The sequence below is a fragment of the Carya illinoinensis genome, chromosome 9 (genome assembly GCF_018687715.1).
Source record: "Carya illinoinensis cultivar Pawnee chromosome 9, C.illinoinensisPawnee_v1, whole genome shotgun sequence".
NCBI classification, from domain to species: domain Eukaryota; kingdom Viridiplantae; phylum Streptophyta; class Magnoliopsida; order Fagales; family Juglandaceae; genus Carya; species Carya illinoinensis.
In genome coordinates, this window is record NC_056760.1 from 1,153,372 (window position 1) to 1,177,601 (window position 24,230).

Sequence of the window (24,230 nt, forward strand, 5' to 3'; positions counted from 1 at the left end):
TGTGCGGCCTATTATCTTGCATTTTATTACGTAACGCAACTCATAAATATCAGGACATTAACATATTTAGTGATTCGTGCTTCACACAAAAATAAAAAAACATCTTTGGCCGCTCTAAGCATGCAAGAAAATACACCTAAGATATATATACAGAATGGCACCGATATGCTCATAGGAGGGTCCTGTGCTCCTCTTTAATATGAAATTTCGTGCCGTACGTTCTGCCCTTGCTCCTTTTCTTCTAACTCAATTACCCCATCTTCTCTGTAAAACGGCGGAAATTTACAGGGACCGAACAGCATCTACTAGGCCATTAGATAGCTGGGGTAAATCCAGGAGTGCAGCAAAAGACGAAATCATCACACCAGGAGAAGCTTTTGTTGAAATTAAATCATCCTTTTGACGGGTTCCACTCCGTCTGCAAGGGCATAGACCACTGCCGTTCTACTGGGTGCATATATTTGGAAAGAATGGGGCCGACCATCGTACCACCCACCCTGCACAGCCCCCCCGCGAGAGTTTAAACAGACACTTGTTCAGTAGACGTGCAAAGAAAGTGAAAACAGTTACAACTGTTGTTTTATTCATCTCTCAATAGAAATTTCTTAAATTCTTACCGAACTGAAGTACTCAGCACGGTGATCAATCCTACTGAAGCCTCCGAATAATGGATCATCTGAATCCAGAACAATCTGCAAGAGACAGCATAGATTTTTTTTCGGTTTAAAAAAAAAAGAGAGAACAAAACAAATCATTCTTTGAAAAGGAAACAGAAAACTTGGGGCTTGCTTTAAACATAAGAAACTAGCATAGGCAGGATCAACTGACGGAGATATTGGACAAGAAGGAGATATGTTCCACGTGCTCATGTCTAAAACAAAGTTCAACTGTCCACCCAACATGGCTCACAACATTTTTAATTGTGCAGAATTGGTATAGCATAAGGCAATACACACATTAAACGAACAAAACTCCAGAGGATCCCAAAAAAGCCATCCCATCAAGTATGCATGGAAAGCATTCATCGCCTTTAGTTTACGAAGATCCAGATTAAAAGGATCAGTCTGTACAGTACCCAGATGATTGGTGGACATAACATTGCATTGTGTCTGTCATTATCCATTAATCACTATATTGTCAATGTGGCCGATATTTCATAATTGAATGTAGCCAAAATCTTCGATCCCTCGAGATGGTCTTTCAAGAAGTTCAATGCCAATGCCCACCAGAAAGGTATCTAATTTCTTATATACGTCGGACATTCTGTAAGCTGACCATTATATGAAGTCTAAAATCTGTACTAGAAAAACAAAGTTTAACTTAAGGATAGAATCCTCTGGCTGATTACTTAATGGTCTTATATTAGCCGCTTTATTGGAGTACATCAATGTTAAAAATAATGAGTATTCCAGAGTTCTATATCGTGTCCATATGTATAAAAAGGCATTTATAATTTGATGAAAAACACGAGCAGTTCACAACATGATATCTTTCTTGCATCTACACTAGTGGGTTATAGCACTGGCAGTCTGTCCCTCAAAATTTGTGAAGAACTTTATTATCAGTAACCAAATGCATAAAAGATTATAATTAACAGATCATCGATACAAAATTACATGTGAAAATGCAGGACGACAAAGTATAGTTTGACAACACAGTCCATTTTCTAAACCCCCCTTTCAAAGCAAAAATAGAAATCCCCTGCCAACCGAGAATAAAATTACAGAGAGAGTACCTTATATTTTCCAGGCTTCAAGCAGCCCACACGGTAGTCTGAATAGCTGTTGATCCAATGAAAATTAAAGACAAAAACAAGGTTCCCCCTTTCAAAGACAACAATCCTATCTCCTTCATCCTTCCGTGAAACATATTGGTGCTCAGAACTCATGAACTGCATCAACAATTAACTAATGAGTTGGGTGAAAGCAAATCTTTCTTGGATATGCAAAATGTGACGTCATGAGGGAAAAGTAAGATGATAGAGATAGATCTAGTGCACCACAAATTCAATGAACCAAAAATATTGCAAAAAGCCCCCCTTTCCCTTTCACCACACGCGCACGCACACAGTGGCTACTAAATCACAACCTCGCCCTTCAACCCTATTCTTGTAGTGGGGAGGAGGTGCAGTTTCAGATAATAGCATATGTTGGGTTATGTTTTGGGACTTTGCATAAACAGATGACGTTACATGAGACATCATCTCGAGCTTCTTATTCTCACACGATATTAATAGTATTTCACAAGCTTACCTAATATAAAAATAAACACGAATAAATAGATAGCCATTAAGTACAAATCAGGACCCCTGCAACTGAATACAGCTCTGTACTTGAGCAAAGATAAAACTTACACCATAAGTTTCTTCTACATGCTGCATTGCCTGATCAAATTCTTGCATTCCATGATACCTTAGATAATGCGCATCTCCCTGAGTGTAATAATCAACAAGCGCAGAGACTATATATATCAAATTGTAAATGTTGAATAGAATAAAAATATCTCAGGAATATTAAATGAGATGCGCATTTTGTTTTTTGCAAAAAGTATAAACATGTGCATAGTTTGCTGTGGAGTATTCTTATGGCTTGGATGAATGCCATTAAGTGCATGTTTGGGATTGCAGTGGGAAATATAGCTTATAGCTTAAATAATAAGTTCTACTATTTAAAAGTTATTTACTGTTTGGTAAAAATATGTTTAAAGCACTACATGTTACATTTGTTTGGAAAAAAAAATAAAAAAACACTTTCCGATGTAGAAATGACGATCGTTTAATTTTTAAAGATTATGAACATATTTTTAAAAGTTTGAAAGTTGTAATTATCTTGAAGTTATATAGGTATTTTTGCCCATTGACAGTCTTTTTAAAATTGGAACTACATTCCGCATTATTCAAAAAAGTACATTTGAGGAAAAACATTAAACGTACTTTTTAGCTTATTTGAAATTAAAAAGTACTTGAATATGTAAACACCCAAACAACTTATTTTTTCCATTAAAGAGCTTTTAGAGTTATTCAAGCACTTTTTAAATCTCTTAACGCAACCCTAAAATGGCCCTAGACCTAAATATTGGTGCTTAAAGGAAAGTGAATCCCACATAAGGCAATTTCTAGAAGAAACTTACAAGATCAAATCTACGCCTGCATTTATCGAAACTGGAATTGTTCCCAGGAATTACTTTGCCACTAGGAAGATGTTGCTCGCCCCTTGGAAAATCAATCCACTCTGCCAAAAAATTAGAGAATAATAATAAAGAAATATACCATCACATCTACATCCAGTTGAGAACCATGCAAGAGCGCCCTTGATTCAATTTACCAATCATAAACATAAAGAGGAATCATACATTGAGAGAAGTACGTATACAATGAGCTTTATTTACCAGGATGTCCAAATTCATTTCCCATGAAATTCAAATATCCCTCTCCACCCAATCCCATGGTAATTAGCCTGATCATCTTGTGCAGTGCTATTCCACGATCAATACGGGCAGTTGATGGTTTGTCTAAAGCCATGAACTCATACATATCCTGAAAGAGGGATCAGAATATAGGATAACATCTAACAATCTAAGTTTAATATCACAGTACTGTCTAAATTTGAGGATATTATATTTAATTCTATTCTGTTGGTTGTGAAAACCAGAAAACTCAAACATAGCATATTGAGAAGGTATCGCCATGTAGAACCAGGAATCATAGGATCAAATATTAATTTGAAATCGAATTCCTATATTAATAAGTCAAGATAAACGGGAATCATAGGCTCTTTTTTGCTTGGAAATATTGGACTTGTAATGTTGTATTGTACTTGGTGAAACATATGCCACTCATCTTAGACATAGGTCAACATAATCATTAAATTTGCTGGCATAAGATTCAACAATCAACATTTGGGTTCAACCAGAGTCTCATACTGAAAGGCTTTGTCCTTAGCAGTAAATTAATGCACAGGATATATAAGAAGTTACCTTGTCCATCAGCCAAAACGCAAGTGTCTTGTCACCAACAAGAGCTTGGTCATGACTTTCTGCATAGGCAACGCACTTTTCCAACCACCTTCTGTTGGTGAGTGTGTGAATAATATCACCCATTCTCCAATCCTCATCCCTCTTCCTACAACAAAAACATAAGTAGGCCAAATAAAATAAAGGTCCTTTCAAGATGGGCTATATTATATTAGGTAGCTTATATAGAAATGACACTTGTACAGATGTACTAAAAATTCTACGACAATCCTCAATAGGTGTTTTACTTTGGCCCTGTCACTGTTAGAAAAGTTTGTTTATGACTGGATACTTCTACAACACCTCTCTAATATATCCTTAACGCACGGTAGATACATGCAAAAATGATTGAATCATGTCATTCTTTCAATTTAATAATAAAAGACTACTTTTAGATAGAACATAAGTCAATTCTGGCATATATATAAAAGTTAGAACTAAGGCCAATCTTAAGAAGCATAAGTCATATATAGAGATAGTGAAATATACTCCACGAGGTAGAGGATACCATATAAATTCGTGGCTGTCTCAGACAATGATATATTTGCTAGTAAAACTACATATGAACAATAAGACCACTACATTGTCTTTTTCTTCGGGACTTTTTACATTTATAGACAAGTTCCACTTCTGACTCCATGCTTCATAGTGGTAGCGTGTCTACTATGTTTTGTTGTTCTTACTTTTTCTTCCCTTCAACATTTCTTTTTCCATGATTTAATAACTACGCAAAAAAGAAATTCTCCTCATAATGTAATATCTACAATTATAATCTTCAAAAAGTGACAAGTATATGCAGAAGATTTCTAGTTTCAAGGAAGTCCAGTGGTATCCTTTCAGTAACTTACTTGAGAAGCTCAATCCATTTATCAGCAATTGCCATGTGAAGCCGGTAATCAAAGCCCACGCCACCATCTTGGACAGGAATACAGAATGCTGGCATTCCACTGACCTGTAGAAATTTACACCCTTATGCAATAATATTTAGAAAAAAACAATACGAACCCTGTAACAGATATTATTAGTTAAATATAACTAAAACTACTAAATTTGCTATCAACATTCTACAGTATCAGAATATGACTTAGAAAACATAAAGATGCTTAATTTGATTCCAGTTGGATGACATACATCTTCACCAATGCTAACAGCCTCGGGATAAAGTCCATGAATGACATCATTGACCAGCATCAGGTAAACCACAGCATCCACATCAGTTGCAAATCCAAAATACTCATTATAATTTCCCGTAAAAGCTACCTACAGAACAGAAGAAAGATATTGTCAGAGCCAATAATGTCAGTAGAACCCCAGTATTTTGGATTTGTTAAAACATCTGAAAAAATATGACTTTTAGTAATAATCATACGTATTTTAAAAGGTACAAAAGGCACCTATAAAAATCATTTTTGTTTATATTATTATGTCCCCATTGCTGTTAGACATAATTTACAGAGCCTCAAAATCATCCTTAAAGCATGTAAGAAACTCATCATGCCAGACCAAGAAACGCAAAAGTGCATTCCCAAAGGATAAGAATGAACCTCCAGTCCATGGTGAGTATACATCATTGATGTCACACCATCGAATCTGAACCCATCAAACTTGTACTCTTCCAGCCACCATCTTGCATTTGATAGAAGAAACCTTAGTACCTATATGAATAGGTAAGAAGTAATCCCTGTTAGCTAAGATAAAGAAGAAAAGATACAGGCAAAATCCATCACAATAGTTCTGTCATTAAGTTTACGAGAGAAGCACATACTTCCCAGCTTCCATAATTGAAGAGGCGAGAATCCCACATCCAATGATATCCACGTGACCCAGAGTGGAAGTAATGACCATCAGTTCCATCAAACATGTTCAGCCCATCTAAGACATTATTTGATGCATGGCTGGACTCATTCAATATGCAGCAAGACATAAGAAGATATAAGTAAAACCAACTACATGGCACACAACATAAGGAAAAAATAAAGTTGACCGTGATTAAATGCATAGCATATGATAGCTAAGGTATCAGGGTGTGGTAGAATATCAAACTGACCAACAATTCAGAAAAACTTATTTTCACAAAACAATACACTGGACTTGACAGATATTTTTGCAAAACCCAATTTATTTGCACTCTTGGGAGAAAGTTGGGGAGGAGAAGGGCAGGGGGGATGAGATTGAGTATCCAGCAGATATCATGACCTATTACTGAAGACATTATATGGATGGATTTAATGAAATGAGACATATTGCCAAGACTGGCTCAGCCTCAGGAAGCTTAACTGCCTTCCACAAATTGTTTGGGAATAGAAAACTCCCTTTTTTCTTGTTCATAACACGCATCCACAATTTGAAAAGAAAAAAACATATTTACTACATAACTCTCCCATTCTAACTTTCCCAAACTCCTCTTTTCCCCCCATATAGATGGTTAAAAATTAATCATGTGATTTATAGGTCCAAGTGCATCTCTTTAGACTATGTGGATTTGTCAGAGAAGATTCTCATTGAGGGGTAAATAAAATGAGATTGTCAAGTAAAATATTCAACTAGAGGAAGGAAGAAAAAGAACATACATCCAAAAAATGATAGAAAATTGGAAAACAAGAGTTATTCATATTGCTAAAACAGTAACAGCTGAATGCAATTAACTAAAAGGACATTTGAAATGAAAACAAGCATAAGTGACATAGTGGCAACTAATCGGTTGGTCAGTTCACCCTCGAATCGTTTTTTAAAATACTTGAGTTCTCTCAAAAACATGAAGCTACAACCTGACTCACCAAGACCTTCAATCCAAACTACCAGACATTGGTTGAATGAGTCCTTCAATCCCAACTAATGAAGTTCAACTAAAAGAGTTTTTCACCATTCAGCTCAATGTAAACATGTAGATTTTCCTTTTCAAATCAGTTTGCATGAGTGTCTACCCACCATAAAAACACATAACTCATCAAAATGCAATGGCATAGGAGACATAGTGTGTTAGAACCCTTCAATCCAGCAATACCTATGAACGATATCCATGAGAACAAGCAGACCTAGTTCGTGAGCTCTATCTATTAGGGACTTGAGATCATCAGGAGTTCCGCAACGACTGCTAGGGGCAAAATAATTTGTGACATGGTACCTGCAGCATGTGAAATAAAATTTTCAACCGGTAAAGATATTTTCTCATAATGAAGAGCAAGGAATTGACTAAAAACACCAAATTATAGACTGATTTTGTCCACCTGCCCACAGTATTATAGTGAAAGTACATGCTGCAGAACAAACAAACAAAAAGTAGGGAATAAGGTTGAACTACAAGAATGTTACCCAAAGCTAGCATAATATGAATGCTCTTGAATAGCCATGATCTGAACAGCATTATAACCAAGTCTTTTAATGCGTGGCAGCACATCATCTCTGAATTTGGTGTACGTGTTTATTTTTGGCTCCTACATTTCACAGTCGACAACATTGTGAGGGTCAGAAAACAAAATTACAAGGAATAACCCAATTCAAATGTAAGATAAAAGGAAGATGCATGAAGAAAATTGTAATGGCTGAAGGAAAACCCAAGCTACATCTGGACCTATTCTCCAAAAGGACTAATTAAGGTCAACCTTTTTTGCTAAAAACAGGCTAATTAAGGTTACAATTTTATTTGATAGGTAATTATGGTTACAATTAAAGCCAAACCATACCTGGACAACATTGACTATGGTTATTAAGAAATGATCAGCACTTTAAAGAATCTCATATATTCGTTAAGTTCCAAGAGAACACTAGCAAAAGAATATTTGAATTTTCTCTGGATGATTTTGTATAAATGAAGGAAAATAAGAAAAGCTTGGTGCAGTGATGTTAGTACATACCAACTTGATTTTTTCTCTTTAGGAGTGGCACCGATTTTATTTGGCACCTTTTTAACATAAAGGTGATAAGAGAATATTTTGGGCTTTGAGCTTCAAACTTTCAAGTTGGGGCCTTAATGCCAGAAATGTATATGACAATCAATTTCTTGAATAGCAAGCTAAATGTCTTGGAGCAGCATCCTATATCTTTATAGGTCCCAATACTAACTCTCTGTATGTTAAGGATCTTCCTTCAATAGGATACCAAATATAATAATCGACAGACCAAATATATTAAAAAATAGACAATAAACAATATTTTCTTTATGAGGATGGCAAAATGCTCTGAGTTATCAAAATAGCCGATATTATGATTTGGATTAGCTGCATATAAGCTTTGGACATAAGAAAAGAAGTTTGCTCTAGGATACTATGTTATTGGCTTCTTAGAGATATCAGATTGAACAATCAAACAACAATTTATTACAAGCAAGAGCTTATAAAAATTACTATTAAATGCAAGAGAATAGGGGGAGATGCACACCGTACTACTCATTCCCACATGTGACTCGTATATTCTAAGTGATTTTGGTTTCTTGGGCTGAGGGTGCTTGAATACATGCCTTTCCTGTAAAAAGTGAACAAGAGCATTATAATTGAGAATAACTGGTAGAAGTAATAAACTTGACCACGTTCACAAGCAAATTCAACTCTGTTTAACATATGTGAATCCTGGTGATAGTAATACAGCCATTCATCCATGAATGGTCGTATTCAGCCTACATGATAACTAATTTCATGACTTGTGAATTATAGACACGCTCCCGTTTAAAATGATTGGCATCAATGCAAAGGAGCCACTATTGCAGTTATTTAAAATCTTAGTGTTTCAATGTTCTGGAAACTCATTATTTCCAACTTATTGCAGATTATTGCCAAATCCAGATATTACTCCAGCGTTTCTTTTCCCCGGATTCATTGACATTACCATTTTTGTTTAAAAGGTCAAGTAAAATTATTTACCCAATTAAATGGCCTCAATATCATTAGCACTTTCCAATCAGAAATCCTAAATTTCCCTATTATTCAAGCCAAACAAAGGGGCAGAAAACATTTCAGAACCATACCTCTTCTGGTGGATCATAGTATATGCCATTGTATGGGATTTCACCTGGAGCCTGTACAGAGTACTTGATCCAAGCAGGAATGGAATCTTTAATGCCAGACGGAGTATCCATGTGGATCTACAGTTCATGATTAAGATAGAGTTATCGGACAGCACTTGGGTTTAAATGGAAAATTATTCAGTAAAATCCTAGTAGACGATGGTTACTAGTTACTGAGGTGATAGCATTGCCAGCTAATTTTGTGAAAAGCTAGAAACCCCCATATGTAATGCCTAAGTCATATTGGAGTCATGGAATTTAGAAAACGAACGGTGAAGGCTATCTGAGCAGTGGCATGATGGTAAATTAGCCAAAGCTACTATGACCAATAGCCATCTATCTAAAAACTGAGAAGTAATCAATGGGAGCTCCCGGTAAAGAACCAAGCTCTCTGTCTTGATTATTTTCTTCTTGCTTGTTTCTGACCATGTCCACACTATTTGGAGGAAGTCATCATGCATATAACAATTCGCAATTATTTACTTTAATACATAAGTCTGTCCTTGTCTACATGTATTAGGCCATGTACGTATTATGGAAAGGTAACATCATGAAAATCTGTTTTAATGAAATAATTTTCCAGCTTTCTCATTTGATATTGAAAGCTGGATGTAATGGAGGGTACCCTTTATAGCTAAGAAAAGTTCATTAAGAAGAGTTCATAATCAATTTCGCTAACTGCTTATTTTCACTTTCAGAAAAGTGGAGATTTTTACTTCCTAGGGAAAATGTTTTAAGAGCAATAGGAACTGGAGCTAAATTGAATCACCAAAATTTTGGCAGCACAGAAGACATTCCAGAAGAACGTTACCTTCACTCTAGAACCATGTGGGATTGGCGGAGAACCGTCAGCATTATTCGGTAAAAAGATCTCCCAGATACCAAACTCATTCTGTTCACATACAAGCAATGAGTTTTCCAGGGTACATAAACATAAACATGCAAATAAATAACATTATGACAGCCAACACAATAGAAGGTGGTTTTGTCTTTTGTTAATGCAAAACATATAATAGAAATAACAGAGTTTTCTTTCCTCCAAAAAGTTAGAGAGGACCAGCGATTCAGCTGCAAATAACATTTTATTAATCTTCTTTCTTCTCTTTGTTTTTCTTCATTACCCTGATTGATCAGAATGACACCTACCCAGTCTGCAGGACAATGAAAGCTATGATCTCTTAGACATTAAATTCTTCACTATGCAGATATCTTGGTCCAACTCCTTAGACAATGTAAAAATTTTGAGATACTTTTCCGGTTTTCGGGCCGTTGATTTTTTTGTGTGGTGGGGGGGGCGTTGGTTTTCCAATTATCCCTCTCCCAAGAAGAAAGTCCATTTCAAGCTTCCTCAAAACATAAATGATATAATACTAATTAAAATATTCAGAAACAGTTAGGCTTAGGGCTTGTTTTGGAACACAAACTATCTCATCTCATATTAAAATTTCTCATAATTTCCTTCCCAAACATCACTCAAATGCAAATATTTTTCAATTTCAAATCTTCAAATTTTTCATCTAATTATTACCTAATCATTACAATTTTCCCAAACTTCCAAACAAAACACAACTTTTTCAAATTTCAAAACAAAAATTATATTAAAAAATTATATTCTAACAATATTTTAATTTTATAATATTTTTATTCAACTTTTTCTCTCTCATTTCTCAAAACCCAATAAAACATCTTAACTCGAACCATTTCACTACTATTCACAAACCATTTCACTACTATTCATAGAATTCATCTCATCTCATTCCCCAAGGGCCAAACATCCCCTTAGTATTTGGGTGTCCATTGAGCCTTAACCAAGTGTACATTAGGCCGGAGTTCTTTTAACTCAATAATACTGCACGTTCTTTGCCTTAAAATCCATCTCATGATTCATTTAGTGAGGAGCTTAAGAGGACATCATCAGTGCATCTACTCTAAGTTTCACCTGGGACTTCTTGTCTAGATCATTATCTGAAGAATACAAGGGTTAAAAATGTTCACCACGATGATTCAAAATTTTAATTTTACTAAAAAAATTAGCTACTTTTAAGGGTATTAACTAAATGTGGAAATTAAAAAGAAAACATACCCGGTTCATAATATCAGCATTAGGATTCCAATTGTTAAAATCCCCTATCAATGCTGCTGACTGCAAAATTTAATGATTGAATTATTCATAGGTGGAGGAAAAATGTAAGCTAATACTTCAATATGACGATCAAGAATACACCTCGTTTTCAAACTGATTATACAAATATTAGAAATAAGTGAATTTTATTGAATCAGAGAAGCTTTGGATCATTTGGTGCGCACTGAATACATCAGGACATCCAAATTATTTATGACCATTACGTGGCATAAATCCCTCTGCATTAAGTTGATGCACACACAAGCCTCACCAAATTACAGTGTGAACAGAGTTTAGAAAAACTATAACCATATTGACTACTTTTGATAAGCCCATCCAAATTAGCAAAATAATGCCTGAATGGAAGAGATCAAAGCGGGTCCTCGAGGCCTATTTTTTATTGGGTGTTAATTCTCCTTCCGCCTCTTTAGGTTCCTTCTTAGGCTTCTTGATTCTTTCAATTTGAAAAACTGATTTCTTTTTGTCTCCCATTTTCCCCGTATTCTAGGATGCACATTTTTATAAACTCAACATACTTGGGTTACACCCCATTAGCACATTTAATGAATTTGTATTTAATGAATAAAATTGCTAATCTTCATGATAAATACACCTACATCAAGCTAAAAAACAGTTGTAAGGGCTGGTTTGGTTACACAAAACCAAACTATCTCATCTCATTTCATCTCATCTTATACAATCATTACAACTTTTCCAAATTTCCACACAAAATATAATAAATAATTCAATTTTTTCAAATCCCAAAACAAAACTAATATTAAAAAATTATATTATAATAATATTTTATTCAATTTTCAACAAAATATCTCATCTCATCTGAACAGTGTAACCAAACGATGCCTAAATCAATGGATATTATAGAAGTCTTGACTTCAATCATCTCATAAAATATTATTCTCTCCTTTCTCTAATAAAAGGATCGTAAACAGCTCCAAATTACATTTTATAACATTTTCTGTCAGTTCATCTATACCTTTGACTTCAGTCACGAGCATAGTTTATCCCTGCAATCCAAGTGACTTGCTACATAGCATAGCTCTCTTATATCAATGACGAGTTTAAATTACTATGTTTTGCTACTCTAAGTTTATGTCAACATAGGAATGCCAGCACTAATCTTGTAGTAATACAAGTAATTATCCCAAGCAGAACATGATTCTAACTTAAGCCTGAACTAATACAATAACCAAATGATAGCCATAATAACAATTCTAGTAATGGTAACTGTAATGATAAGTTCTCCATGAAAAACAACTGAGGTAAAACAAACCTTAGCTCCAGGTGCCCACTCTCGGTAAGTTATGCCTGTGGCACTGGAAAAGCAGTTGATATTATAACCAGCAAGTGAGATAAAATTATATTAAAAGAGAGAAAAAGTAGCAGGTTCTAACTAGAAGCACATAAACATTATTTAAATCAGAATGAAGATGTATAGACTTCAAGTATTTCGGAGCTTATAACTATATATGAGAGATCAACGCCGTGACAAGGAAAGAGGGTGTCAGAATACAATGGATAGATAAATATTCTGCCAAAGGTTTGCTTGCATACTGAATAAGCTTTTCTGCTTACTAATCTTCTGTTTAACCTAGAACATGCATACAATTGTTTTTCCTAAGAAACCTAGAAGAGTCATAATAATCTATTCACACCCAAAATTATCATTAGTTAGGAATTCCGCCCCTCCTATGCTAATCAATCACAAGAAAGTTCATTGAGTAAACAACGATGAAATTAGTAATCATAATCAATCCATTTAGCTGAGATTGTGAACATTCAACTAAAGGATACTAATTTTATAACACTAGAAAAAGAGGTAGTACAAATATTAAGCCAAACCACTGGGGTTTCCTCTGTTCTTCTCTACTCGTCACACCTGTGACTTCCTAAAAGAGTAATGAAATTTTTTTAGTTGTGTTCCATTCTTATTACTACTGGGTTACGTACAAAAACTTTCCTTTGGATTTGCGTGACTATCTTTTTGATCGTTGGGTTTTCAATTTTATTCTTTTGCTCCCTAGATGTTACAATTTTATTAATTATATCCCTACATTAGATTTCCACACACAGAATAAAAAATAAACTTCCCAAAATGGGTATCTAATAATACCTGCGACTGAAACCAAACTTTTCATAACCACGAGAAAACACCTCCAAACCACCTTCATGCTTGTCTATTGCATCACGCAGTCTTTTGTATCGTCCATAACTGTAGTTGGCAAGGATATACGGCATAAAATAGGTTAAAGTTTTACAACGACATTATACATAATCAAGAATGTCGAGAAATTAGGGGAAAAAAGGAAGAAACATAATCAAGTAACTGTTTAATAGTCATAAGCAAAACAAAGCATTAGGTAATAATAACCTGGTAATAATAACCCCCTAGTATTGTCAGATATAAACCAAACAATCAATCACTCACACTTTTAAATTAAGAATGGGATCATTGTTGCATATCAGCATTGGGTTCTCATGGATAGTGGTTACAAATTTGTGTTTAATTATAGGAAGATTCTCATGAAAAAGTTGGATCTATCTTACCATGTAAGCTATTTAAAAGCAACAATAGATAACTTTGTAAACAAAAAATAAATAACATTGTAACACCCCTATCCTACATTTGGAAAAGGAATAACTCAAATGGAGTGAGTGGGCAGATTATAGAGCGAGTCATGAGTGCTAAGTCCCACATTGGCTACTTGCTAGGTGAAATTGGGTTTTATATAAATGAATTTGGGAAAGTTTCAAATTGGTTAGCCTTGTTGAGGTAATACTAAAATGTGGCTTTATAATCTTTCCTTAGATCTTTGCAAAATATGACACGGCCCTAATGAAGACGTCATGAATTTAAGAGGGGAATTTCTAACACTCCAGTCCCACATTGGAGTAGACGATTTGTCTGTAGAGAGTTATAAAAGTTAAGACCAGTTAGTGGAGCCCCAAGAGTAAGTAGTTGGCTTGTAATCTGGGTTTTTCCCTGTTTGTATCAGGTCACAGCTGAAACTTCACTTTCATGAATGAATGAATGAATAAAAAAAAAAAAGAGGAATTACTTTCACCTATAGCGCGGATGTGGCTAGCGCTTTCTTTGGGTTGTTACTCTAGCAATATAATTAGGTGACAGAGAGGAGGCGAGAACAAGAACTTAGCCTACATATTGGTGAATGAATAGAGTGAAAAAACGAAGTTAAGTTGCAGCTCAGAAAAACTATAAACAAAACCAGATAATCTAGATTAAAACAAGAAAAAGAAATGACTTCTCCTGATATTGCTTTAGACATTCATGGTTTACATGCTTAATTGTATATGAACAAGGCCACAAATATAACAAATCTTCGTATAAACTAAGTCCAATATCTTCATATGATTTCCATCGATAATCCTATTTACTATTTAGTTTTCAACTTAAATCAGGCCTCTAACACAATTGACGCATAATCAATCAGAATAATGGACAATGGTAACTCCATGGGAACAATAACATCTTTTAGGGAACGCATTAATGCCACATCAAGAAGACCCAGCAAAGTATAACAGGTTACAGGAAAAAAAAAATGTAGACATCAACATTTGATCACTGCAGCTGCAACATGCACAATCTGAAGCAACTAATTGTGCACCCCAGATTATTTTAAGCCCTAAGCCAATTACTCAGTTCTTTCCCAATGTATCTTATAAGTAAAAGAACAAAATGCATCTCACCGGTAGTCAAGATGCTCGCGATGATTATTCAGAAATGGATCGATTTCATATATTCTTTTCCCAGTGCCAGGTGGGGAAACGGTCCTTGATCTAGATTCATACTTTTTGACACCTTTTTTCTCATCATCAGAAGTAGCTGCCTTATCACCATGAGCTCTACCATCATCACCTACAAGTGTTGAAGAAGCTGAATCTTGTTCATTGTCAAACTCATTATATCCACTGGTTGGTTCAACAAACTTTACTTCATTCCCGTGCTTCTTGTCAGCTTCAATGGTTGGATCATCTACATCAGGCAATACCTAAAAAAGATCATCAAGATAGAAGAAGGAAATTAAATCAAATAGGTAATGATTGTCAACCAAAAGCTGACTCTGTTTTGAGAATTTGAAAGCACCCTCCATTAGCAAGAAAATGACCATACAAGAATCAGAAAAGAGTATGAAACTTTTATTAATAAAAAAAAAAAATCCACCAAATTGACTGATCTGTGTAAATGCTTCTATAGTGAATATGTTGATAAAGGGGACACATACCTATTTAATTACCCGATGACTGAATCCCAAAGAAAAGTTGTAGCATCACAAAACCCAATTCAAAATAGGAGTTAGCAGAGCTCAACTTCTCTCCAATAAACAATAAGACATAGTGTTCATGTTGAACATTTTAAAATTATCAAAGGAAACTAGGGTTTTCTTTACTTAAGATGCGGCAGTCTCCTAACAGGATATGTTTTCTAATAGTTATCTTGTATTTAAATTAAACTTGTACATATTTAGATAGGATAAAATCATATTAGTTTAGATAGAGATAAAGATGTAGTTTGTTGAGATTCAAATTTGAATTCTCAATCTTATCTTTTTTTTTTTTTATAAGTAATTCTCAATCTTATCTTTGTAATTATTTCTATATAATGAGAAGGAAGCACCTCAAAGGGATTATTCAGCCAAATCTGACATGGTATCTAGAGCAGGTTCCTAATTATCGTACCTTCTGTGATTTTTTTTTTTTTTTCCTGGGATTGTATTCTTGGTCCGGGTATTCTCGGCACTTCTGTGCCTTTGTGCTTATCATAGACAGCCAGGGTTCTCTTAGTCTGTCGGCATTTTCTGTGCTGAGTTATACTGTTTTCAGCAACTAGGTTGCCTTGTTTTGGCACTCGGCTGTTTAGTGACTTTAGTGCTCTTGGTCCAGACCACCAGGGAATTTTTTGACAATCTCTGTCTCAGTTTCTGGCTCTCGAAACTCTGTTTGGTGGTGATTTACTAGGTCTGGCCATTTTTTACTCTCGGAATTTGACAGGTTTGTTCTCATGGCATCTGAAAAATCTGATTCCTTGTGCATTCGTTTCAATGGTAAAAATTATTCTGCATGGGCATTTCATTTTCAACTTCTTGTCAAGGGTAAAGAACTTTGGGGTCATGTTGATGGCAATATTCCAACCCCAAAAAGTGCTACGGAGAAGTCTAAGTGGGAAAGTAAGGATGCCAAGATCATGTCTTGGATCCTAGGCTCTATGGAGCCTCACATAATTCTCAATCTTCGACCCTATAGAACCTCCAAGGCTATGTGGGAGTATTTGAAGAGAATCTATACTCAAAATAATTCTGCTAGAAGGTTTCAGCTAGAATTTGAGATGGCTAATTTTTCTCAAGGTGCCTTATCTATAGAGGAATTCTATTCTGGTTTTTCAAATCTGTGGGCTGAATACACTGACATTGTGTATTCCTCTGTCACAGTCGCCTGTCTCCCTTATGTGCAAAGAGTGCATGAAACCAGTAGGAGGGATCAGTTTATTATGAAACTACGTCCAGATTTTGAATTTGTTCATTCTCAATTAATGAATAGAGATCCAGTTCCTTCTCTCGATGATTGCTTGGGTGATTTACTTCGGGAGGAGCAACAGTTATTTACTCAGAGTACAATGGAACAGCAGCTGGCTCCTCCAGCTCAAGTGGCATTTACAACACAAGGGAAATCAAAGGTTCGAGACAATAGCACTACAAAATGCTATAGTTGCAAGGGTTTTGGTCACATTGCCACCCATTGTCCTAAGAAATTTTGAAATTATTGCAAAAAATCTAGACATATTATCAAGGATTGCCCAATCCGACCACCTCGAAAGCAAGAGCGTGCCTATTCCACGTTGGTTGATTCGTCATGTGCATCCTCTTCTACAGCTCCTGCTGCCACCACTCATGTTTCAGTGCCTGCTACTTCCAGTTCTACTACTCTTACTCCTGATATGGTACAACAAATGATTATTTCTGCCTTTTCCGCTTTAGGCCTCTCAGGTAAAACAAAGTCATACCCTAATTCATGGCTTATAGATTCTGGTGCCTCAAATCATATGATTAATAATTCCACTTCCTTACATAATCTTCAGTCCTATAATGGTCCTTTCAAAATACACACGGCAAGTGGTAGTTCACTACCAATTTCTGCCGTGGGTGATGTGTCTACTATCATTCGAAATGTTTTGGTTTCTCCTAACCTTTCCTCCAGTTTACTTTCAGTTGGACAGCTTGTTGAAAATAATTGTAATGTCTCTTTTTCATCTTCTGGTTGTGTTGTAAAGGATCGAGTGTCCGGGAGGATGATCGCGAGGGGTCCCAAGGAGGGTCGGCTATTTCCAATAAATCCTAGTACAGCTTTTCTTGAGTATAGTTCTTTTCTTTCTTGTAATGTTGTCAAAACAAGTACTAAAGATTAGCATCGTCGTTTAGGCCATCCCAATCCTAATGTACTCCAAACTCTGTTTAAATCTGGTGCTATTGACAATAAAAATTCAGTTTCAATGGAAATGAGTTCTTTTGATTGTACCTCTTGCAAACTTGCCAAAAGTAAAGTGTTACTGTTTCCACAATCTGGTTCTCATGCCTCTCGGGTGTTTGATATAATTCATAGCGATGTTTGGGGTATATCTCCGATTATATCACATGCTCACTACAAGTATTTTGTGACTTTTATTGACAATTGCAGTAGATTCACTTGGATCTATTTTCTTCGTAACAAAAGTGAAGTTTTTTCTGTTTTCAAGGCCTTTTTCGCACTCATGCAGACACAATTTGCTTCCTCTATCAAGGTCTTACAATCTGATTCTGGGGGTGAATATATGTCTTATGAATTTCAGAATTTTATTCAAGAAAAATGTATTCTTTCCCAACGTTCTTGCGCATTTACACCACAACAAAATGGTGTCGCTGAACATAAGAATTGACATTTACTTGATATGGTTCAGGCTCTTCTTATTGATTCATCTGTTCCATCTCGTTTTTGGTGTGAAGCATTAGCTACTGCTGTCCATTTAATTAATCGATTGCCCACACCAGTTTTACATAATGTTTCTCCCTATTTCATATTGTTTGGTCACACACCTAACTATTATGATTTGCATATCTTTGGTTGTGTGTGCTTTGTTCATCTCCCACCACATGAAAGACATAAATTAACTGCTCAATCAGTTCGGTGTGCTTTTCTTGGATATAGTTCAGCTCAAAAGGATTTCTTTGCTATGATCCTAATGCATGAAGAATTCGAATTTTCAGGAATGTTGTGTTTTTTGAACCTCAGCAATTTTTTCTCTCTCATGTCGATACTATCTCACCTAGTTTTTCAATTCTTCATGATGAGCCCGTTCCCTTCCCTATGCCAAATCCAGATACTTCGTCTGCCCCAATGACTCGTTTTAAACCTGATTTTTTCTACACTCGACGTCATCGCACTCCTTTGGCTGAGTCTTCTATGACTTCTCAAGATTCTCCTCCTCCGACACCTGATCCGACACCCACCATAGCTCCTGTTGCTCCAGTTCTTAGAAAATCTATCCGTGTCTCTCGCCCACCAGATCGGTATGGTTTTTCTTCCCCTACTTCTATGACTGCTACATTATCTTCCATTGCTATCCCTTCTTCTTACAAACAGGCTATGGAACATGAGTGTTGGAAGCAAGCCATGCAAACAAAACTTGATGCACTTGAGGATAATCAAACTTGGGATGTGGTACAATGTCCTCCTTCAATCAAGCCCATTGGTATGCTCGGTCAAGCTTCGTTCCGATGGCTCACTAGAATGATACAAAGCTAGATTGGTTGCTTTGGGGAATCGCCAAGAGTATGGCATAGATTATGATGAGACCTTTGCTCTGGTTGCCAATATGACTACTGTTCACTTGTTACTTGCCCTTGCTGCTTCTAAATCTTGGCAATTACATCAAATGGATGTCAATAATGGTTTCTTGCATGGCGATCTAAAGGAAGATATTTGAATAAAGCTCCCATCTAGTATGCCTATTTCCTTCCACACAGCTGTATGTAAATTGAAGAAGTCGTTGTATGGTCTTAAACAAGCTCCTCGAGCTTGGTTTGAGAAATTTCGTAATACTTTGCTAGGGTTTTCTTTTAAGCAAAGTAAGTACGATGCTTCCTTATTTTTGCACAAGGGCGATGCTAGAGTAGTATTTTTGTTGGTTTATGTAGATGATATTATCATCTCTGGCTCGGATGGACCATTGATTCAAAAACTTCAGCAACATCTTCATAATGTGTTTCACATGAAAGATCTTGGGGATCTTACCTACTTTTAGGGTTGGAAGTTCGGTCTCAGCCACATGGTTTATTTCTCAATCAACACAAGTATATTCAAGACTTAATTCAGTTAGGGAGATTGGAAGATACTACTCCAGTTGATACTCCTCTGGAGGTGAATGTTAAGTATAGAAAAGATAAAGGCAACCTACTCCCAGATCCTACCTTATATTGTAAGTTAGTTGGCAGCTTGATTTATCTCACCATTACACGCTCTGATATCTCTTATGCTGTCCACACTGTTAGTAAGTTCATGGATTCACCTCGACATCTCCATTTGGTAGCTATTCGTCGGATTATTCGTTATCTACTTGGGACTTCTAATCGTGGACTATTTTTTCCTAAGGGTTCTTCTCTTCACTTGACTGTCTATAATGATGCAGATTGCGCTGGCTGTCCAGACTCTTGACGTTCTACTACTGGATGGTGTGTCTTCCTTGGGGATTCGCTTATCTCTTGGAAGTGTAAGAAGCAAGATTGTGTATCTAAGTCATCTACAGAAGCTGAATATAAGGCAATGTCTGCTGCATGTACAGAAATCATGTGGTTGCGTGCTATTCTTTCAGAACACGGGTTTGCACAAACACATCCCACACCTCTTCATGGTGATAATACAAGTGCCATTCAAATTGTAGCCAATCCAGTTTTTCATGAACCTACGAAGCACATTGAGGTTGATTGTCACTATATTCGAGATGCCTATGAGTCTAAAGCTATCATTCTCCCTCATGTGCCAACTGAACACCAAGTAGCTGATATCCTCACCAAAGCTTTAACTCGACAACGGCATCAATATCTAGTTAGCAAATTGCTGCTAGTTGACTCACTAGCATCAATTTGAGGGAGGGTATCAAAGGAAACTAGGGTTTTCTTTACTTAAGATGCGGCAGTCTCCTAATAGGATATGTTTTCTAATAGTTATCTTGTATTTAAATTAAACTTGTACATATTTAGATAGGATAAAATCATATTAGTTTAGATAGATATAAAGATGTAGTTTGTTGAGATTAGATAGAGATAAAAATGTAGTTTGTTGAGATTCAAATTTGAATTCTCAATCTTATCTTTGTAATTATTTTTATATAATGAGAAGGAAGCACCTCAAAGGGATTATTCAGCCAAATCTGACAAAAATAAGCTAGGATTATGCTCCCTTAGAGTGTCCCAACTTATCTCCATGGTCTTTCTCATTCTAATGAAGTCACAAATGCTGCCTCACACCTTTGCATTCTGTCAAATGGCAGGCCTTATTTTCACTCCATCAGCCCCTCCCACTCCACCCCCCCCAACAAAAAAAATAAAAAATAAAAACCAAGAATTCTAGGTGCTTGTGCCAAGAATCTAATGTGCAGTTGCTTGAACCAAGCATCACTATTACACCGAGTCTGGATGGGTTTCACCATTCCTTTTTACTAATAGGCCAAACCTTATTATTTCATAAAGGGGAAAGGAGCTGGTGCGCAAGAGCACATTTCCATTTTCCCTTACTAGTAGGGGTGGCCTTTTCAGCAAAACTTGGCTGTTGCATTCAATGCATTGATATAACTGATTACTACCATATATCTTGCCCTGACAACCTTTTTCTTATTCATCAATGGTGCAGCAATCAGTTTCAGATCACAACTATACATCCATTCCAAAAAACTCATGGCCGTTCAGGAAGAGAATTTTCAAAGATGCATTAGCGATATAATTAATAAGATTCACAAAGAAAAAAAATCGATTACAAGGTATTCACCCAAATTAGTACACCTCCTTTTTGTTCATACAAGATGTCTAAGGTAGTGTATTGAGGGGACCAAGACACATCTTTCTTTATGGCATAGCACGATCTCTATCAACAGACCCAAACCATAAAGTTACTTACTGCTGGTGCCTTGAGAGATATATATTTAGATCTCGCATTTTAAATCCTCCTGATTTATCACCTCTTCTTTTCTTTCACTTATTATTTATAAAAAATAATCACAACCTCAATCCTCCCTTAAATCAGTCTTTATTCCCCACCCCCATTAAATTATAAAGAAAGCCTTTGAATATTTTATTGACTATCAGAATATGCATAGCTACTTTTAAAATTGGTTTATTCTACATCAGAAAAACCCTAGCTTCCTTTGGTTTTTTTTTTTTTAGTTAAAAGATGATTTTTTTTTTAATACAAGAGGGGGGGGGGGGGGGGGGGGGGGGTTTGAATCTGGTTCTCCCTTGGAGACCAGACCTTGTGCCATCTGGTCCCTTTTTTTCTTTTTTCTTTTTTAATAAGTAGTTTCCTCTTTTTTTATACGTGCAAAACCCAAGTGGTCTATAAAATTTGAAAAAATAGAAAGCTAGATGGATCTGAAGCATGCCTCCACTCATTTAATGATCTCAATTAAAGGTACTGTTGTTCCTCTCCCCTACAAATAGTCAACAATACCTGATAGAGGAGCAGCATTCACGTACCTCACACACCCTCTGAATAAAGAAACACATCAATAACTTTCAAAGGTATCCTCCACTGAACGCCAATCATAAAAGGCAAAATACCACATCTCGAGCAACAGAGCAATAAAGCAATAGATGTTCAACTGATTTTCTACTATACTACCCTCTGGGGTAGAATCTGTCCACGATTCGGAATCCAACTACTCTATATTCCACTTATCATTGTGTTTTGCAATTTCCTTCATTACAATCATCAAATACTATTGTATTGAGTTGTACTCATAGTGGGCATTACCTTTCAACAAAAGGTCAAAAATTAGTTGGCGATTTCTTCCTACAGTATATATAAGATTTTGAAACCATACATACGCACAAGAAAGTCTGAGACCATAATGGTAAGTGTCAGTGCATTACATCCGTGCACACACTCCATACCTGGAGATCTTCCTGAGCTGTTTCGGGGCTTTCCAACTGGTCTGTCAAGGATAAAGAGCCATCTCCCTGACTGCCAGGAACAAGGATTTTATTAGTTGCAGCAAGCATTACTGATGAGGAGTCAGAATCAGGTGAAGACATTCCAACAAAGACGTTCCCTATAGAAGTCATCATATTAGATTTAAATATAAGATAAGAGGAAATAATTGCAAATATATAGTTATTGTCTGAAAATAAATGAGATTCTTGTTTAAAACCAAAGAAATCATTAGTGAATCATTCAGAATTTAAAGTGGTCAAAACAAATCAGTCAGTCTTACAGGTCAAAAGGTTAATACACTCAACTCTAGTGGCAACCTCCAATGAAGAAGCTCCACGCAGCCAGTCATAAGAAACGTACCTCTGGAATATCACTCATGTATCTTAAATAGGTATATTCAACTAGACAAAACCGGAAGAAGATGTTATTACCAAAAATATGTTAAAAATGAATCCTGGAATTTACATATCTGAGCTTGGAATAACTACAGTTAGCAATATTATCCTTCAGACTACTATTCTGTCAACGTGTCCAGGAGTACAGCTTCACACTAGTGTAAGCACCAAGGTTGAACGGAAAACCTATTCCCACTCATTTGACGCCCAGAACGTTGGTCCGTATTCCTTTGCAGCGTCAATTTATCACTTGAAAAACTACCAAATTCTAAAACTCCGCCACAAGAGGTCCAGGGCATATTCTAATTACCAAGAAAGAAGTTTCTACAAATACACCAAAACTAAAGTTTTCATAAACATACAACGGGACCTTTAAGGGGTAATACATCCAAATTTGTAGTTATATGTCATTTGTGATGACTTGCCATCGTCTTGCTTCAGTTCAATTCAATTAAGCAAGCACAATATGAGTATTTTATAGTCAATATTTGACGGCTTTTACATGGCAATGAAACGATGAGATCGTCAACCAAATCGAGGATACTTATACAAATACATGTACACACACACATACAGCTGCTATTGGCTGGTGGAAGCCCATTATCCAATCAAAAGCTAGAGTTCCAGTACTTACATGGCACACGTCATTACTAAATAAACTATGATCATTGCATTGGTAACTAAAAGGAGGATAAACACTGTGCATTTGAGAAAATGAATGAAGACGCCAGATCGCAATCACAAAAAGCATGGAGGACCAGGCTCTGAGGAAAACGGAACAAGAGAGAACGAATTCAAAAGAAAAAGAAAATAAGAAATTGATAGAGAGAGAGAGAGAGAGAGAGAGAGAGAGAGAGAGAGAGAGAGAGAGTACGAGAAAACGAGTCCTTCAGCAAGAGAGAGAGGTTTGTATTGCGATTGCCATTGGAGGTCGATCGCGACCACTTGCACGCTGAGGGAACGACAGGCAACCGTATCCCCGAGATTGTGTAGACCATTTTTTGGGAGGGATTTCGTCGAGTGCCTTGAAAACCGAGAGTCGGATCCAGAATCTACTGAGAGAGAGAGAGAGAGAGAGAGAGACTATTTTTTGAGTTGGCCGAGGGGAAGCGTGGAGGAAGGAAACCATAGACGGAGAATTGAGTGATGGCGCATGAGGCCAATGAGGAGAGAAGCAGGTGCTACGTGTGCAGTGGTAAATTGCATAGGGGTAAGTGGGACCAACCAAAGGGTTCTGCATCGTGCATTTGGCGAATGGGGTAATCTTAGCCCGCCACGTGCGCTGACGTCGTGGCAGATCAGAAACGAAAGGCTATGGATATTCTGTTGATAACTTCGTGTCCTCTTAACAGTACTATAGATATGCAGTCCAATCCGGTAGTAGCGTCCCTGCCTCGACTTGAATTCTCGCTACTTTTTATATAATTATGTTTTAAATGAAGAAAATTAATATTATTTTATATAAATAATTTTATTATAAAATATAATTATA

The 24,230-nt window shown here is 36.2% G+C and overlaps 1 protein-coding gene across 4 annotated transcripts; it reads right to left on the reverse strand.

Annotated features, from left to right (window-relative positions):
• LOC122275126 (1,4-alpha-glucan-branching enzyme 1, chloroplastic/amyloplastic-like) lies at positions 1 to 23,902 on the reverse strand. Of its 4 annotated transcripts, none has more exons than XM_043084083.1 (22): positions 23,613 to 23,902; positions 22,304 to 22,461; positions 14,859 to 15,160; positions 13,264 to 13,362; positions 12,424 to 12,466; positions 11,094 to 11,153; positions 9,822 to 9,902; positions 8,972 to 9,088; positions 8,389 to 8,472; positions 7,324 to 7,445; positions 7,016 to 7,135; positions 5,777 to 5,906; positions 5,556 to 5,666; positions 5,143 to 5,271; positions 4,860 to 4,963; positions 3,976 to 4,120; positions 3,388 to 3,535; positions 3,130 to 3,230; positions 2,354 to 2,431; positions 1,736 to 1,891; positions 618 to 692; positions 1 to 497 (listed from the first exon to the last, which is right to left on the reverse strand). In XM_043084083.1, the coding sequence occupies exons 1-22, from the start codon at positions 23,734 to 23,736 to the stop codon at positions 387 to 389; spliced, it is 2,598 nt and encodes an 865-aa protein (XP_042940017.1). In that variant the 5' UTR covers positions 23,737 to 23,902; the 3' UTR covers positions 1 to 386. The 4 variants fall into 4 exon arrangements, with proteins under 4 accessions (XP_042940017.1, XP_042940021.1, XP_042940019.1 ...); XM_043084087.1 differs by lacking the exon at positions 23,613 to 23,902 and adding an exon at positions 23,373 to 23,401 and having other exon boundaries at positions 22,304 to 22,373; XM_043084085.1 differs by lacking the exon at positions 23,613 to 23,902 and adding an exon at positions 22,649 to 22,707 and having other exon boundaries at positions 22,304 to 22,373.
• Positions 23,903 to 24,230: the final 328 nt, after the last annotated feature.

Coding starts and splice junctions, on each gene's coding strand:
- LOC122275126 (XM_043084083.1), bottom strand. CDS start 23,736: ATGGTCTACACAATCTCGGGGATACGGTTGCCTGTCGTTCCCTCAGCG. Junction 9,903..11,093: donor ATGCTGATATTATGAACCGG/GTATGTTTTCTT, acceptor GTATGTGAACAG/AATGAGTTTGGTATCTGGGA. Junction 9,089..9,821: donor CACATGGTTCTAGAGTGAAG/GTAACGTTCTTC, acceptor CATGAACTGTAG/ATCCACATGGATACTCCGTC.